Source organism: Akebia trifoliata, chromosome 3, assembly GCF_017979445.1.
Source record: "Akebia trifoliata isolate Shusen 1 chromosome 3, ASM1797944v1, whole genome shotgun sequence".
Taxonomy (NCBI): domain Eukaryota; kingdom Viridiplantae; phylum Streptophyta; class Magnoliopsida; order Ranunculales; family Lardizabalaceae; genus Akebia; species Akebia trifoliata.
Window position 1 is genome coordinate 9,170,076 of NC_141377.1, and position 15,037 is coordinate 9,185,112.

The following is a 15,037-nucleotide window of genomic DNA, read 5'->3' on the forward strand; positions in this document are numbered from 1 at the left end:
AATCTGGAGTTCTTTTGGGCCCATTGTTGAGTCCAATTTCAGCCCATTCTAAAGCCCATTACAGCCATCTAACAATAGACAAAGTTCATTGCATTAAAGGGATATTTTGGTCTGCTTGTGCAGCCCTAAAAGATGGGGTTTCTTGTGCTTGTTCAACAACTGAAGTAGCAGGAGTTTTGCTGTTCATATAGTCTAAAAGAGAGTTTTTTCACTGTTCTGTCTTACAAAGAAAACGACTGGGTTTCTCGTTCTGCTACTTCCTGATAACTTCTTACTCTTATGCAGATCTGGACTTGGTCGGTCAGACTCACGGCTGTATGAACCCCTTTAATCCTCCCCTCCTTTTGGTAGTATGGGGAGGCAGGGCTCATGGCTGTGAGCAGGCATCTATCTAAAGAGCGAGTTCAAGTTACATTTGTATTCCTATGTCTTTTACTACTACAATTCGCTTAATCGTGTTGTGGGTGTCCCTCCCCAAATCATGACACGCTCTTATTGAGGATTCCCTAAGGGCATAAATTCAAGTTCCTGTAGCTACTTAAAAAAAAGAGAGAATCTATTTTTCTCGTCCTCTCTGACAACAGAACTAAAAGAGAAGATAATCTTTATCTAGATCTCATGCAAACAACTGCACAACTACATGATCGCACCCGACCTAGAACGAGGTATCAACTATTGTTTGCTTGTTGAAGAAACCCTAAGGGCATACAGTCAAATGTTTGTATTTCTTTTTATTTATGATTCTAGTGATCAAACACTGTAGTTCCTTTCATTTGAGTACCTTAAAAATCATGAAACCTTTGTTTCAGACTTGTTTGGAAAGCTTTTACCTGCTCTATCTCTTGTCTAGTATCCATTATGAGTGGAGATTCGGTCTTAGGGGAAAAAATGATACTAAAATTGCATTCTCGAACTAAACACCTGTTGAAACATAAAGGCACTCGGTACAAGAAAGTGATCACTGAAAGTAAGCAATCGGTGACTCGATGAAGGCCTATTGTCGCCGCAATGCCTATTAGGCTCCCAAAAAGGAGAGTCCTCTGCCTAAAAGTGTGGGGAACAATTGAGGCATGCCATGCTATACTGCGACGGTGGCTCCATACGGGAGGGAATCATGTATGGGAAGGATATTTGGGTTTCTTTGCACAGGCGTCTTCAGCTTAAATGAATGATTCTTCAAAGACCCCCCATACCCCCTCAGAGGTGAACTAGAGCTGGAAGACGACCCTTGCGGTCAAACCACTAACATGAGTCTCACTAGTAGGTTTATTGGAGTTTCTTAGAATGATTTTCCATTTTATAGTTTGATAAAAAGTGTTAGAGGATTAAAAGTACTTAGTATTAGTAGATTTCTATTATTCTAAGTTCTAACATATTTATTTTAGAAAGTAGTTCCTGTGGGTAGAAACTGATTGAAGTGCAAGGGGGAAAGCAAAGCAAATGCCAAAACTACAAAGCTACAAATCGATACCCATCTGAAAAGAAAATCTTCAAAAAACATGCCCCCTAAATTCTGGAAAGACATTACACGAAAGGAACAAATATCCCAGTAATGCTCATTCCATTTGAATAATCTACTATTCTTTTCTCTTTCCAAATCCCCCCAACAAATAGCAAAGAAGGCAATCATCAACAAATTCCTTTTTTCTTTTTCTTCAACTCTTTGATTTTCCAATTTTGAAAGAGGGAAAATACTGAATTTTGGAAAACATAAAGATACATGAAAGAGGGATACTTAATAAGTCCAAGTATTTTAGATTAAAGAACAATGGATGGGCTGACTTAATTCACGCTTTGCAAAGATAGCAAACATTAATCGAAGTTCTACCTCTAACAATGATATTGGTGGGTAGGATCTTGTTGAAAGAAGTGACCTAAATAAAAAAGGAAAGAGCCCATATGGACTTAGGAAGAGTAGGAGGAGAAGGTGATTGCATATGATTCGTAAAAGGATTTGACGAAAAATCTTCAATTGCGATTCACCATCCACACTCTATGGTCGTCCACCCTAGAAAACATGGTAACACAAGACATAGAATTGGTAAGAGAGCGCACTGTTTGTAACTCCCAATTATTGAAGTTCCTTCTTAATCCGTAGTCCCAAGAGAACTATTTGGATCCTAATAGCCACTGTTAACCATAAAGGTGTTTTTGTTGTGAAATTGAGTGAGAATTTTGGTGATCTCTTTTTATACACAACGAAAAGATGTTCTCACCTCATTGATTTCCCATTGATCTTAAACTACATATGTCTAACTTTTATAACTTCCTCCACAGACTTTGTTGATCATAGCCAAACCTCCATAACCACTTTCCAAGAAGGTTCCTATTCATTATTTTGAAACTACTAATACCCAAACCCCCATCCTTTGATTTTGCTTAATTGCTTCCATTTCACAAGTTGAAAATTTGTGTTTTTATTCAATTTCATTCTATAGAAAGCTCTAATAGCTTTTCTAAATGGTGTTTAACTTTTGTAGGCAAGGATAAAAAGGATAGTAATTAGATTGGGATGGAAGCTAAAGTGCTCTTTATTAAAGTTAGTTTACCCCCTTAAAAGAGATATCTCACCTTCCATGAGTTTAGCCTTTTTCCCAATTCTCTGGATGACTAGGTCCCACCTTGTTATGAAGCTCCTAGCAAAAAGCCAAGATATGAGGTCGAAAAAATCTTTATTTGACAATCCAAGCATCTTGATATAGCATGATGATTTGGTAGAATCCTGCCGCCAAATATATATATATATAATGTTAATGCACATTCTTGACCCTGCTTCAAAACAAATAAGTAGCCCATCAACCGTCCAACTTGGTCAATGAAAGCTTCTGGAAAAAAAAGGAAAAGGTTGTCATATGCGAATTGAAGATTTAAGACCAATGATCCTCCAAATGATCCTCAAAACTGGATAGTTCCCCTATTGCTATTGCCCTCTGTCCGAGTTTACCAGAAGTTCCAACTAAGAAGGAGATAGTGGACCTCTTTGTATAAGGTTTGTATTGCCTCTAAAATAGCCTTTTAGGCTCCTATTGATCAAAATTGAGTAGGAGGTTGACTGGATACATTCATGATCCTAGAGATCCATCAATGCCTGACTCCCATTCTTCCCATCATATATTCTAGGAACCTCTAGTTTACATGGTCTCCTCCAAGTCGATCTTACAAGCTATACCTAGGGCTCTGGACCTAAATCTTGAGCTTATATACTCGTTAGCAATCAAAACATCATCTAAGATTTGATGATTGACCTCTAATGAAAGTCCCTTGCTTAGGCCCTATTGTTGTAGGAATGACCACCTTTAACCTAAATGCTAATACTTCTGCTATCACTTTGTACATTGAACCCACTAAGCTAATAGACTTGAATTCAGAGATATTCTTTGCTCCCAGACATTTCTGTATTAGGGTTGCAAAAGTGTTATTAGAGAAATAGTCAAGGTAGCCCTCTTCCTGAATACCTTTGTTAACCAACATCGAGTTGTATTATATGATACCTTAACAAGTATTAAAAAAAGTCATTGAGAGCTCGGATCGAGAGTTTTTCCCCCACTCATCTAGAGATTGGTTGGAACACACCTTGTTCACCTATTGGTCTCTCTAATTAAGCTTTCAGATCAAGAGTTTTTCCCCATTCAGCTAGAGATCGGTTGGAACACATCTTGTTCGTCAATTGTTCTCTTTAATTAAATTTGTTGATCCTCAGAAATACTACCAAATTTCAAGTTATCTAGCATCAGAAGGTTCTCAAACTCGTCGGAACAATGATCCTTATAGGAAGTTGTGAGATTTGGATCCCTAAGGGGAGCTTTCTGCAATTGCATCAACGAACACACCTAAGGATTCGTTAGACATCTCAACCCTTTCCACCTATTTTGTCTTCTTCATCGTATTAGAAGAGAGCATCTAGACGAAAGAACATCTTAACAAACTAGTATTGTTTCTAGGATCGGATCTATTTCTATCTCAGCTCGTAATTTGTTAATTTGAGATAAGACGGACCATAAGTGTTCGTGAGAGCAAATTACGATCCAACAAATGGGGCTTTGTCAACTTTAGCTTACGTGCGCTAGTAGCAAACTCCACTCCCTCACCTTGACAAAATTGCACTATAAATAAATAGGCCCTCCAATTGGGGCGTTGAAGCATAATAGTTTGGCCTCCAAATACTTTTTCATGTAGTTATTTTACCCTACCCATTTAGCTTTTTAATAAATTTTCTACTACTTTTATCTAAAAGGTTCTCTTATTATTTAGAAAAACTTTATCAGTCATAAAAAACAAACAATGTCATCACTTAAGCAACATGTGCATTGCATGCTCGTTTGCCTTAGTTATTATAGAATCATTTATTCCAAATTTTCTTCACTAAATGCACCAATGTGTTATGGTTTATTAGATTGGCTGAGATCAACATAACTGATACCAAGGCTTGTTTTCGTATCAAAGTAACATATCTTCTGGTATATACTAGTTTTCAATTGGTTTCTATGGTTTGATTGGCCATCTTGATCACAGCGTATATTACTGGACATTTTACACTTGTAAAATGAAAATGCAAAAAACCGTTCTGGGATTCTGTTTGTAGCATCATCATCATCTTGCCTGTAAAATAAATTGTGGACTTTGTTGGATCAGTACTAACATATTCTTTCATGCTTCTTACCACAGAAGAAGTAATTGGGGCAATTGATTCAAAAAAGGTTGAGATTCTTCAGAGGTATGCTTTAATATTTGTTATTTTCTGCACTGGTTAGGAGGGCAGGTAGTTTCTTCATAGGTAAAGATTTTGCTCCCTACACACTGTATACATTACCCACCTTTAAATAATTCTAGACTGGTCAATCCGTGAGTTGTGTTGGATGAGTGATAGCTCAAAGGTCATACAAGTTGGACATTTCGATCTTTTTCTTTTGCCGCTTTGATTTGATCGGTAGGTAGTTGATCTGTAGTGACATTATTTGTGCCTTTCATGCTATATGCATGACCCACCTATAAATAATTCCAGACTGTTCAATCTATGAACCATGAGTGGGATTAGTAATAGTTCAAAGTTCGTACAACTTGGAAACTCCATTACTCTAAGTGAAAGGTTTTCGGATACTATAGTGGAGATGGTTCCTTATCACAGTTGTGTTATTTCTCACTTTCTTGTATCCCAATTAAGTTCCCTTCATCTGTGTAGATATCTGCAATGGTTGATTGAGGATCAAGAATCCGATGACACTCAGTTCCATACTCTATATGCGCTTTCTCTTGCCAAATCAGCACTCGAAACTGTTGAAAAGGAGAGCAATTTTCAAAACTCTGATGGTAGAAGATCAGACGAAATTGATCTTTCTAATGTTGAAAGTGGCACCATGTTTAGGAGTCCGGTCAGAGAAAGATTGCAGCTGTTTTTGCAGTCTTCGGACTTATATGATCCTGAAGATGTCCTTGACTTGATCGAAGGTTCAGAATTGTGGTTGGAAAAGGTTCTTCAGACCTCTGTGCCTCCTCATTTCCATTGTTTTGTTAGTTTGATCTATGCAGCAACTTATGTTCATCTTGTCTTTCTAGTTGCACTTTAGGGCAATGATGAATTTCTTTGCAGTTTTTGCCTCAACTTTTCTTTGATTTCCTTATTAGTTTTTGGCTTTCTATGACAGGCAATTCTATACAGGAAACTAGGGCAAGAAACACTGGTGCTCCAGATATTGGCGTTGTAAGTTGAAAAAAACAATGCATATTTCAGATGTTTGAAATTCAAACTGATTTGATATTTATATCTGATTTTAATTGATCCTCAGGAAGCTGGAGGACAGCGAAGCAGCTGAACTATACTGTGCGGAGATCGGTAGACAAGATGCCTATATGCAGTAGGACTTGTTTAGTTTGAGTTCTTTTGAGACATTCTTGAGTAATAACCACCTCCCTATTTATTTTTTGTTGATTTTCTTTGATCGGATATTTGCATCAGATTACTTGATATGTATTTGGATCCACAAAATGGCAAGGAACCTATGTTTAAAGCTGCAGTTCGCCTTCTCCACAACCATGGTGAATCTCTGGATCCTCGTCAAGTTTTAGAGGTATCATACTTAAGTATCTTTTCTCTCTCACACCCATACCAAGTCACGTGAGGGCACGCCATACTGATTGTAGGTATGCTTTTGCAAGATAACTCGAGTAAAAGGAATTGGTGCATCCTTTTTCTTATTTTTATTGATAAATAAAACTTATTGAAAAAGAAGGATGGTTGAGGTGGCCTATCCAAGTACAAAGCTGGCCCAAACATGGAGGGACTGATATTGAAAGTCTTCAACATATTGATAGAGAATTCCTTCTACCAGAGGAAGATACCTGGAGATGGCTTTAACAACATTGATGAACCTTGAGGAAGATATGAGGCTCGTTTAGGCTTGGTTGCCTCGTTACTAGATAGGGAAGTAGCATCCTTTGTGAGTGAAGTGACTTTTTCAGTTCATGGTCTAAAAAATGGTTCTATAGTATAGTGAGCCATTGTGTTTCGTCATGACAGTGTTTCCCAACGAAGCATGTTTCATCGTCGTCCTTTATTTAAAACTAAATGATTGCAATTATTGGAAATTAGTTATTTTAGCTCTAGTTGTTATTTAAATATAGCTTTTTATTTAGTTTTTATTTATTTATGATTTGTAAGGGCACTTTTGTCTTTTTACGATTTTATTAATATAAATTCCTGCCAAGTTCTCACAAAGAGACTTGACAATTATTCTATTCAAATTCTTCTTGGTATCAGAGCCAAGAAATTTCCTCCCCCTCCTTAGTTCCCATCTCTCTTCTTCTTCCTCCCTTTCTTCTCCCCTTTATTCACTAAACCCTAACCTCCTCCCCTCCGGGGGTCTTTTATTTCTCTCTTTCTTATTCCCTTTATTGCATGTTGTGATAGGGATTTAATCACATGCTGCGATAACTTTTCTGTGTTCTGATACTTCCCTACGCTAGGGTTTGTTAATTCAATTGGATAGATTTTTGTACTGCCGACATCCCTTATTAGCAGATTTCTGCCTCACAACAACAGCAGTTGCTGTGTTTGGTAGATTTTTGCCCCACGACAACTCCTAGTAGCAGATTGGTCCCCACGACAGCAGCAGTTGCTATGTTTGGGGCTCTCGCGTGACTTGCAAAAAAGTGTGGAAGTTGTGTTTGGTGTTGTCGATAGTGGTTGGGGCCTTCTTGTGACGTGCGACAGAGTTTGGGGCTATGTTTGTTGTTGTCAACAACAGTTAGGTGATTTGTTGGGGTTGTGATACCCTTGCGACAACAATTAGGTGGTTCTTTGGTGATATATGACAGCAACAGAGGTGATGCCATTGTTTCTGCCCCTCAACAATACTACTACAAAAAATATCCCTTCGATCCAAAGTTTTATTGTTTATAGTGTGTCATGATGACAACTCACGAGACCAAGGATTCCAATGCAACTCTTGGGGCAAATTCCTCAGTCCAACATTTGACCAATGCCCTACTAGATGGTCGGAATTTTCAGTCTTGGTCTCGGTCTATGTGACTTTATTTGGGTAGTAGAGGTAAATCTGGATGGCTTTTGGGCACTGTTACTAAATCACCTCTCACTGATCCCAAATTCAAACAATGGGACATCGATAATTACACTATTCTTGGATGGCTATTTAATTCAATGGAGTAACAAATCTATATAATGTTTATGTATCATGAAACTATTCCTTTTTTGTGGTTAGTCCTCACTCAGACATATGATCACGCTAGGAATGACTCGAGGATTTATGAGCTTTATCGAAATATTGCCCAGGCTATCTAAAGAGCACAGAGTGTAGCTGATTATTTTGGGTTTCTCTAGTTCCGTTAGGAGGAGCTCTCTCATTATGAGTCTATGGCTGAGCTATCTGCAGAAGCAGCTGGGTTTGTGGTTAAGAGGATTGCTCAACAACAAACATCAATTTCTCATGGGTTTACATCTTGAGTTTGAAACACTTCGGACCCAGATCCTTAATACCACTCATTTACGTCATTTGTTTGAACTATTTACAATCATTGACAGTAATGAGCATCGTCGTCGTATTGTTTTATCTCAGACTCAAGCACGTGATATTTTCTCTGCTTCTACTACAGAGTAGCTGGCTTTAGTAGCCAACTCGAGTTTCTCCGACTTTCAGATTCCAGGATTACGAAGTCGTGGTCATGGTAAAGGGAATGGCCTTACTTGCAGTCATTGTGGAAAAACTAATCATGAGAAGGTTCGCTGCTTTCAGCTCTATCCGCATCTGATACCACGATCTTTGTCTATTTCATCTTTGGGACAGTCTGTTCCTCGTGCCGCTACAGTGGAGTCATCATCCATTCTTTTCACTGATCATTTTTCCTCACCTAGCACAATTGATTTACAACAACTACACTCAGATTGTCACTATTGTTCGAGATCTGATCCATACTCACACTCATCCCTTTTCGACAGTGGCCTCAGTAACTATGCCTCCAGGTACATCCTCTGCTTTCCACTCAGTCTGGTTCTGCTCCACTGACATGGGTTATTGATGCTGGTGCCTTTGATCACATGACCGGTGAGTCTAGTCATTTTACCTTTTCTACTTTTCTTACCACTCATAGGGAGGTTCGCTTTCTTGATGGACCTCTTACACTTATCCACAACAAGGGTACCATCCCCTTAACTTCTAAGATTTCATTAGACTCTATGTCTTAATCTTATGTTTGTGAGTAATATTACTAGATCACTAAATTGCTTAGTTACCTTTTTTTCGACTCACTGCATTTTTCAAGATCTGACTTCGAGTAGGATTTTTGGCAAGGGGTATGAGAGGGATGGGTTGTACTTGTTTGGATTTCAGTCTATTGTTGTTCCGACTTTTGTGCTTCCTTCCTCTGGGAGACATGTTTTTTTCTCAGATTCTAGATTTATGGCATGCTCGCTTAAGACATGTCAATTTTCAGCACTTATGTCATTTATTTCCTACTTTAAAAACTGCTTGTAGTAGACAGAAATTTTAGTGCTCTGTATGAATTTTCTAAACACTCACGTATTTATATTCTTCGTATGCATCGAGTTAATGAAATATTTGATTTAGTTCATTATGATGTGTGGGATTTTCCCCGATTACTGTTTTTCATCGTCATAGATATTATGTTATATTTTTTGATGACTATTCTCGTTGTACTTGGGTTTATCTGATGCGTTCTTGTTCTGAGGTGTTTCCTATTTTTGTCAATTTTCTTAAAATGATTTAAACTCAGTACATATTACTGTTAAATCTCTTCGATCTGATAATAGGGGGAATATATATTTGATGGGATTCGCTCCCATCTTCATGAGCATGGTATGCTTCATTAGTTGACTTGTCCTTATATTCCTGAGCAGAACAGGGTGGCAGAACATAAGAATCACTGTCTTATGAACATTGTTCAATTTCTTCTCCGAGAAATGCATGTTCCTAAGGTATATTGGAATATGACAGTCCTCACTGCGGCTTATCTTATTAACCGCATCCTTAGTCTCACCTTAGAGGGGCAAATGCCTTTTCATGTTCTTCGACCTGATAATATACTTTTTCCCATTATACCTCGAGTATTTGGGTGCACGTGCTTTGCTCAAGACAGAACACCCAATCCTACAAAATTGGATGACAAAACCATTCGATGCGTTTTCTTGGGTTACTCCTTTATGTCCAAGAAGTGTCGATGTTATGATCCAGTTTCTCATCGTGTCACTTTCTTGATGTTACTTTTTTTGAAAATGTTTCATACTTTCATGTCACATCTACTTTGCAAGACCTGTCTCCTATAGTGCTGTCATCTCTAATTTTTCCTTCTTCGTCGACGCTAAGGTCTACTCTCGTCGCCCTCGCCCCCTACACCCTTGCCAACTTCCTCCTTAGATTCAAATATATCATCTCCTACCTCCACACATATACATATTCTTATCCCTTCTATTTTTTATTCACTTACCTATTGCTCTTCGCATGGGTAAGTGGGGGTGTGGTACTGATCATCCTATTGCTCAGTTTGTTTCCTATTATGGTCTCTCTTCCTCTTATCAAGCTTACCTTGTAGCCACTGATTCTATTCGAGTTTCTTAGTCTGTATCAGAGACTTTGCGAGACTCTCAATAGACTAAAGCTATGACTGTTGAGATGGATGTTTTACAGAAAAATAATGCCTGGGAGCTTGTCACTCTCCCATCTAGAGAGCAAACCATTAGTTGTAAATGGGTCTTCATAATGAAATACCTTGCAGATGGTATTATTGATCGATATAAAACACACCTAATTGCTAAGGGGTTTACACAGACTCCAAAGAAAGATTTTGGTGTCACGTTTACTCCTGTCGTCAAACTCTCCATTGTTCAACTTCTTATTTCTCTAGCTGCGTGTAACTCCTTGCTATTTCACCAATTTGATGTGAAGAACGTCTTTTTTAAATGGTGATTTGAATAAGGTTATTTATATGGACCATCTTCTAGGATTTCGTTTTCAGGGGGGTATTTTGAGAAAGTATATCGTCTTCTTAAATCTCTATATGCCCTGAAGCAATTCCCGCAAGCCTAGTTTCAATGGTTTTTTAGGTTCTTTTATCTATGGAGTTTTTTAGATGTCACTCAAATCATACTTATTTTGTTCGTCGAGGAGTGGATGGTCGTTGCACCATTGTTTTGGTCTATATGGATGACATTATTGTGATTGGAGATGATGCACAGTGGATTGACAAAGTTAAGGTGCTATTGGGTTTTTGAAGTTAAGGACTTGCGTCCACTCAAGTACTTCTTGGGGATAGAAGTGACCCGCTCTCACTGTGTTATTTCACTATCTCAACGTAAATACACATTGGATCTTCTTCAGGACACTGAGATGTTTAGTTGTCGTCCTGCTGCCTCACCTGTGGATCAGAATCATCATCTTTTTTTTTTATCGGTAGAATCATCATCTTAATACTGTCTCTGGTGATCTTTTATCGGATCCTTCTTATCAGAGGCTTGTAGGTCGTTTGATTTATCTGACTAATACTAGACTGGACTTATCCTTTGTGGTTAGTGTGGTCAGTCAGTTCATGTATATTCTTCGTATTTCTCACCTTGATATCGTTTTTCGTATCCTTCGCTACCTGAAGTCACGTCCTGGTCTTAGGCTTTTCTACTCTTCCACTGTTTAGTTGCGTTTGTCTTGTTTTACAGATGTTCATTATGATAGTTCTTTCACAGATAGGAGATTTACCTCTGGTTTCTGTACTTTTTATGGTGATAACCTTATCTCATGGAAAAGTAAAAAAACATAATGTGGTTTCTCGCTCTTTTGTTGAAGTTGAGTATCGTGTTATAACTCTTGGCACATGTGAACTAACTTGGCTTTGTTCTTTACTGGTAGAGGTGGGATTTCTCGTCTCAAGTTCTTCTACTTTGTTCTGTGACAAAAAGTCTGCTATTATTCTGGCTTCTGACTCAATTCTTCACGAAAGAACTAAGCATATTGAGGTTGATATTCAATTTCTCAAGGAGAAAGTTTGATTTGGTGATCTTCAAACAGTCTTTGTACCTTCTTCAGATCAACTTGCTGACATGCTTACGAAATCTGTTGGTCCGTCTATCACTAATTTTCATCTTATCAAGTTGGGATTAATTGATATATTTGCCCTAGCTTGAGGGGGAGTATTGGAAATAGTCTATTTATTTTAGCTCTAGCTATTATTTAGATATAGTTTTTTGTTTAGCTTTTATTTATTTATGATTTGTAAGGGTACTTTTATCTTTTTACTATTTTATTAATGTAAATTCCTGTCAAACTCTCACAAAGAGACTTGACAATTATTCTTCTCAAATTCTTCTGCAATTACTTGGTGAAACTATGAATGCAATAGCTTATAATCATGGCATGAATGTAAATTATCATATGAGAGTCTGGATTGGGCATTCCACTTGCCAGGCAAACCCTGCCTTACATTGAAGAGTATAGTGGAGCCAAATCTTTCCATTTTGATTTTTTTAAAGAAAAGATAGATGGGACATATGTTGGTAGGATTCGTGGCAAAAGAATTGGTAGAATCTCCTACCTATCTTGGGATCGGGTGGGATTACCTTGATATGTTGTAATAGGATAACTATTAGTGTCTTTATCATGTTCATTTTATGTTGAGTTTTTCCTCAAATCTATCCACATGGAATTTGAACTTTGTTGTTGCAGGCATTGTCCCCTGATATGCCCCTAGAACTTGCTTCTGATACAATATTAAGAATGTTGAGAGCTAGAGTGCATCATCATCGCCAGGGTCAGGTAAGTTAAAAAGCTCCTTGTTTATCACCCATTTTTAGGTTTGTTAATATTCAGTAAGGAAGTAAATTAGTATTATTATTATTATTATAGTGATTACATGGGGACCTTCCCAAAGATCAAGATGACCTACCAAGGAAGTACCAACAATAAAGAACAACATGACTCTTCCCAATCATTCGGGTTTCTTTTAAATCCAAGGTTTTATGGACTATTCGCCTCACCAACTCGGTAGTTTTGATTTGTTTGAATTTCTTTTTTGTGATGACAAGAAGAGAGTCGGAAATTGAGCCTTCAACGGAGTATTCCTACACCACAAATCCTCCCAAAAATGTATGTTACTCCCCCTTAAACTCATTCACCCTATTCTGAATACCTTGTCAAATGCCAACCCATAAGGAAGCCTACTCCCAACATTTTCCCTACCCAAAGCATCACACCCAAATTTTTCTAGATTAACTTTTTCCACAAACTAGAGATATCCTCATCTAACCTCCGAGGCCACTTTGAGGGCCGAATTCATCAACTTAGAGCCACAAAACTCAGTTGAAAGGACCCACAAACTCCTTATTTCACCAGATTGCATGTACGACATTCCTATCATTCCACCAAAAAATTCCTAACAAAATTTTCAAGACTTTTGACCATAGGCATTGGGTGGAGAACAACGACAATGTAAATGAGTATGCTAGCCAAGTAATTCTTAATGAGAACCAACCTTCTTCCTTTTGAGGGGCATCTGGACTGCCAAGAGGCTAGTTTCTTATTTATCTTTTCGAAGAACGGGTCCCAAATAGCTTTGGATATAATTCATCCCAGAGGGAGGGGAGGCTTAGGTAGACAAAGAACATATCCCTTACCTTGCAACCCATCACCTAGACTACCACACTTTCCTGCCTTGAATATTCTTCTCTTTTCAAGATTAATTGACAAGTTTGATGTTGCTTCAAAATAACACTCTGTTATACACACATTTTTTGTTGCACAATGTACAAAATGGATAACAAGAATACTCTCACTAACGAATCCACTACACTCATTCTTCTCCTAGCCCACAGGATCACAGCTCCTCATGCCGAATATGATGTTGAGAGATCACTCCAACCCCCCTTGCTTGAGCTCCACTGAAAAAAAAATCATCCTCTCATCAAGCATGATCAACTTAGTTTATTTTAGGATCCCTATACTTGGTTTTTGGAGCCTTACTCGAACCCACCTCGCATGTCCATGTGTCGACACAGAAAAACCCACCATTATGACCACATCTCAAAAGAGCAGTGGTCAGGACTTGTACAATAAAAGAGCCACTTTTTCTTCCAAATCAATACCTACCCCTAAGGATAGGGTTTTTTGTGTAAAAGATGCTGTATCAATACCTACCCCTAATGTTTTTATACTAATGTTTTTAAACCCATAGAATTTTATATTGATATATTAACCTTCTTTGTAGATTGTGCATAATCTGTCATGTGCTATAAACATCGACACAAGATTAGCAAGATTAGAGGAGAGATCAAGGCACGTGCAGATTAATGATGAGAGTCTCTGTGATTCTTGCCATGCTCGCCTTGGTACCAAGCTATTTGCAATGTACCCGGATGATGCAATTGTCTGTTACAAGGTCAGTAATCTTCTGCTCTCATTTCTTGCACTAGAGAGAAAACAAAGAACTGTTAAGTCACTGAGACAAGCTTATACGATATGAACATATTTCCAAATTCTCTCATCAAGGGGAATCATAGTCCGTTGAAAGCAGGAAAAAAAAAAAAAGAATAAAAATACTCTCATTGGTTCTTAGCTGGTTGAGTTGGCACAAGTATGACTGAAAAATTAAGGTCCATCATCCGACTGGATACTCGGTTTTCGAAAGTAGATCATAACAAGGTTAAAAAAAAACTCCTATTTCTAACTTGCATTTCCATTTTGGTGCAGTGTTTCCGTCGTCAAGGTGAGTCCACATCTGTCACCGGACGTAATTTCAAGCGGGATATCATATTCAAGCCAGGTTGGCTTGTCAATCGTTAGTCTTGCAACAGTTTCTATTGGATAAACTTTTACTTCTTTGTGCCACCTGTCCTTCATGCTCAGTGGTTGGAACCACTTTGTACACCAACCTAGACGAATCTGTGCTATGAGGTACTTCTTTGACTAGAAAATTTTAGGTTGCACAAGAGTTAGATTCAACCAAGATTATGAGTACCCACGTCATGGACTTTGTAGAGTATGTAATCATGGATCAATTTGGTAGTCTGGGTGTCTGGGATTGTAAATTAGATATGCCAACACATAGCTCTACAGGTAACTGGTTATGCTTTTTTAAGCCAAAAAAACTGTTGAAAAAACAATGATATGCAGTTGTAGACGTTTACATTCAGCTTGCAATGATTTTGTACATAACCTTCAAGTTGGTTGATACTCTTTTTTATATCATTTTATATTTTAGCCCCATTCAACCATCTACTTGCAGGAGCTTCAACTTGCCGAAATCCACATCACATGCCCCTCATCAGTGATCAAATAATTTTTTTGTTCATCTATTTGCCTCATCAATCTAGTACACATTTCCGTCTTTAATGCTAGACATATGAGTTGGTTATAGAAATAAAGCCCCATTCAAACTTATAATTTTGTTAGAGGTGAACGAGGTCTTAGTTACATCTTGATTACAGGCTATGGGGCACCTGCATTTAGTTTCAATAGTTTACCATCTATTCAAGGATGATATTATGTGATGTCCTATATTTTGAACCAAAGTTTTAAAAACTCGTTCA

At 37.9% G+C, this 15,037-nt stretch overlaps 1 protein-coding gene across 2 annotated transcripts in view; it reads left to right on the forward strand.

Moving 5' to 3' along the window:
- Window positions 1–14,684, forward strand: part of LOC147405911 (Vacuolar sorting protein 39) — a 37,665-nt gene extending 22,981 nt beyond the window's left edge. For both annotated transcript variants that reach the window (XM_086433799.1, XM_086433797.1), the window contains 8 exons: window positions 4,666–4,714; window positions 5,180–5,468; window positions 5,643–5,698; window positions 5,784–5,852; window positions 5,954–6,065; window positions 12,180–12,269; window positions 13,717–13,887; window positions 14,199–14,684. In XM_086433799.1, the coding sequence (XP_086289925.1) occupies window positions 4,666–4,714; window positions 5,180–5,468; window positions 5,643–5,698; window positions 5,784–5,852; window positions 5,954–6,065; window positions 12,180–12,269; window positions 13,717–13,887; window positions 14,199–14,291 (929 nt within the window). In that variant the 3' untranslated portion in view covers window positions 14,292–14,684. The remainder of the gene's footprint in view (window positions 1–4,665; window positions 4,715–5,179; window positions 5,469–5,642; window positions 5,699–5,783; window positions 5,853–5,953; window positions 6,066–12,179; window positions 12,270–13,716; window positions 13,888–14,198) is intronic.
- The last annotated feature ends 353 nt before the right edge of the window (window positions 14,685–15,037 follow it).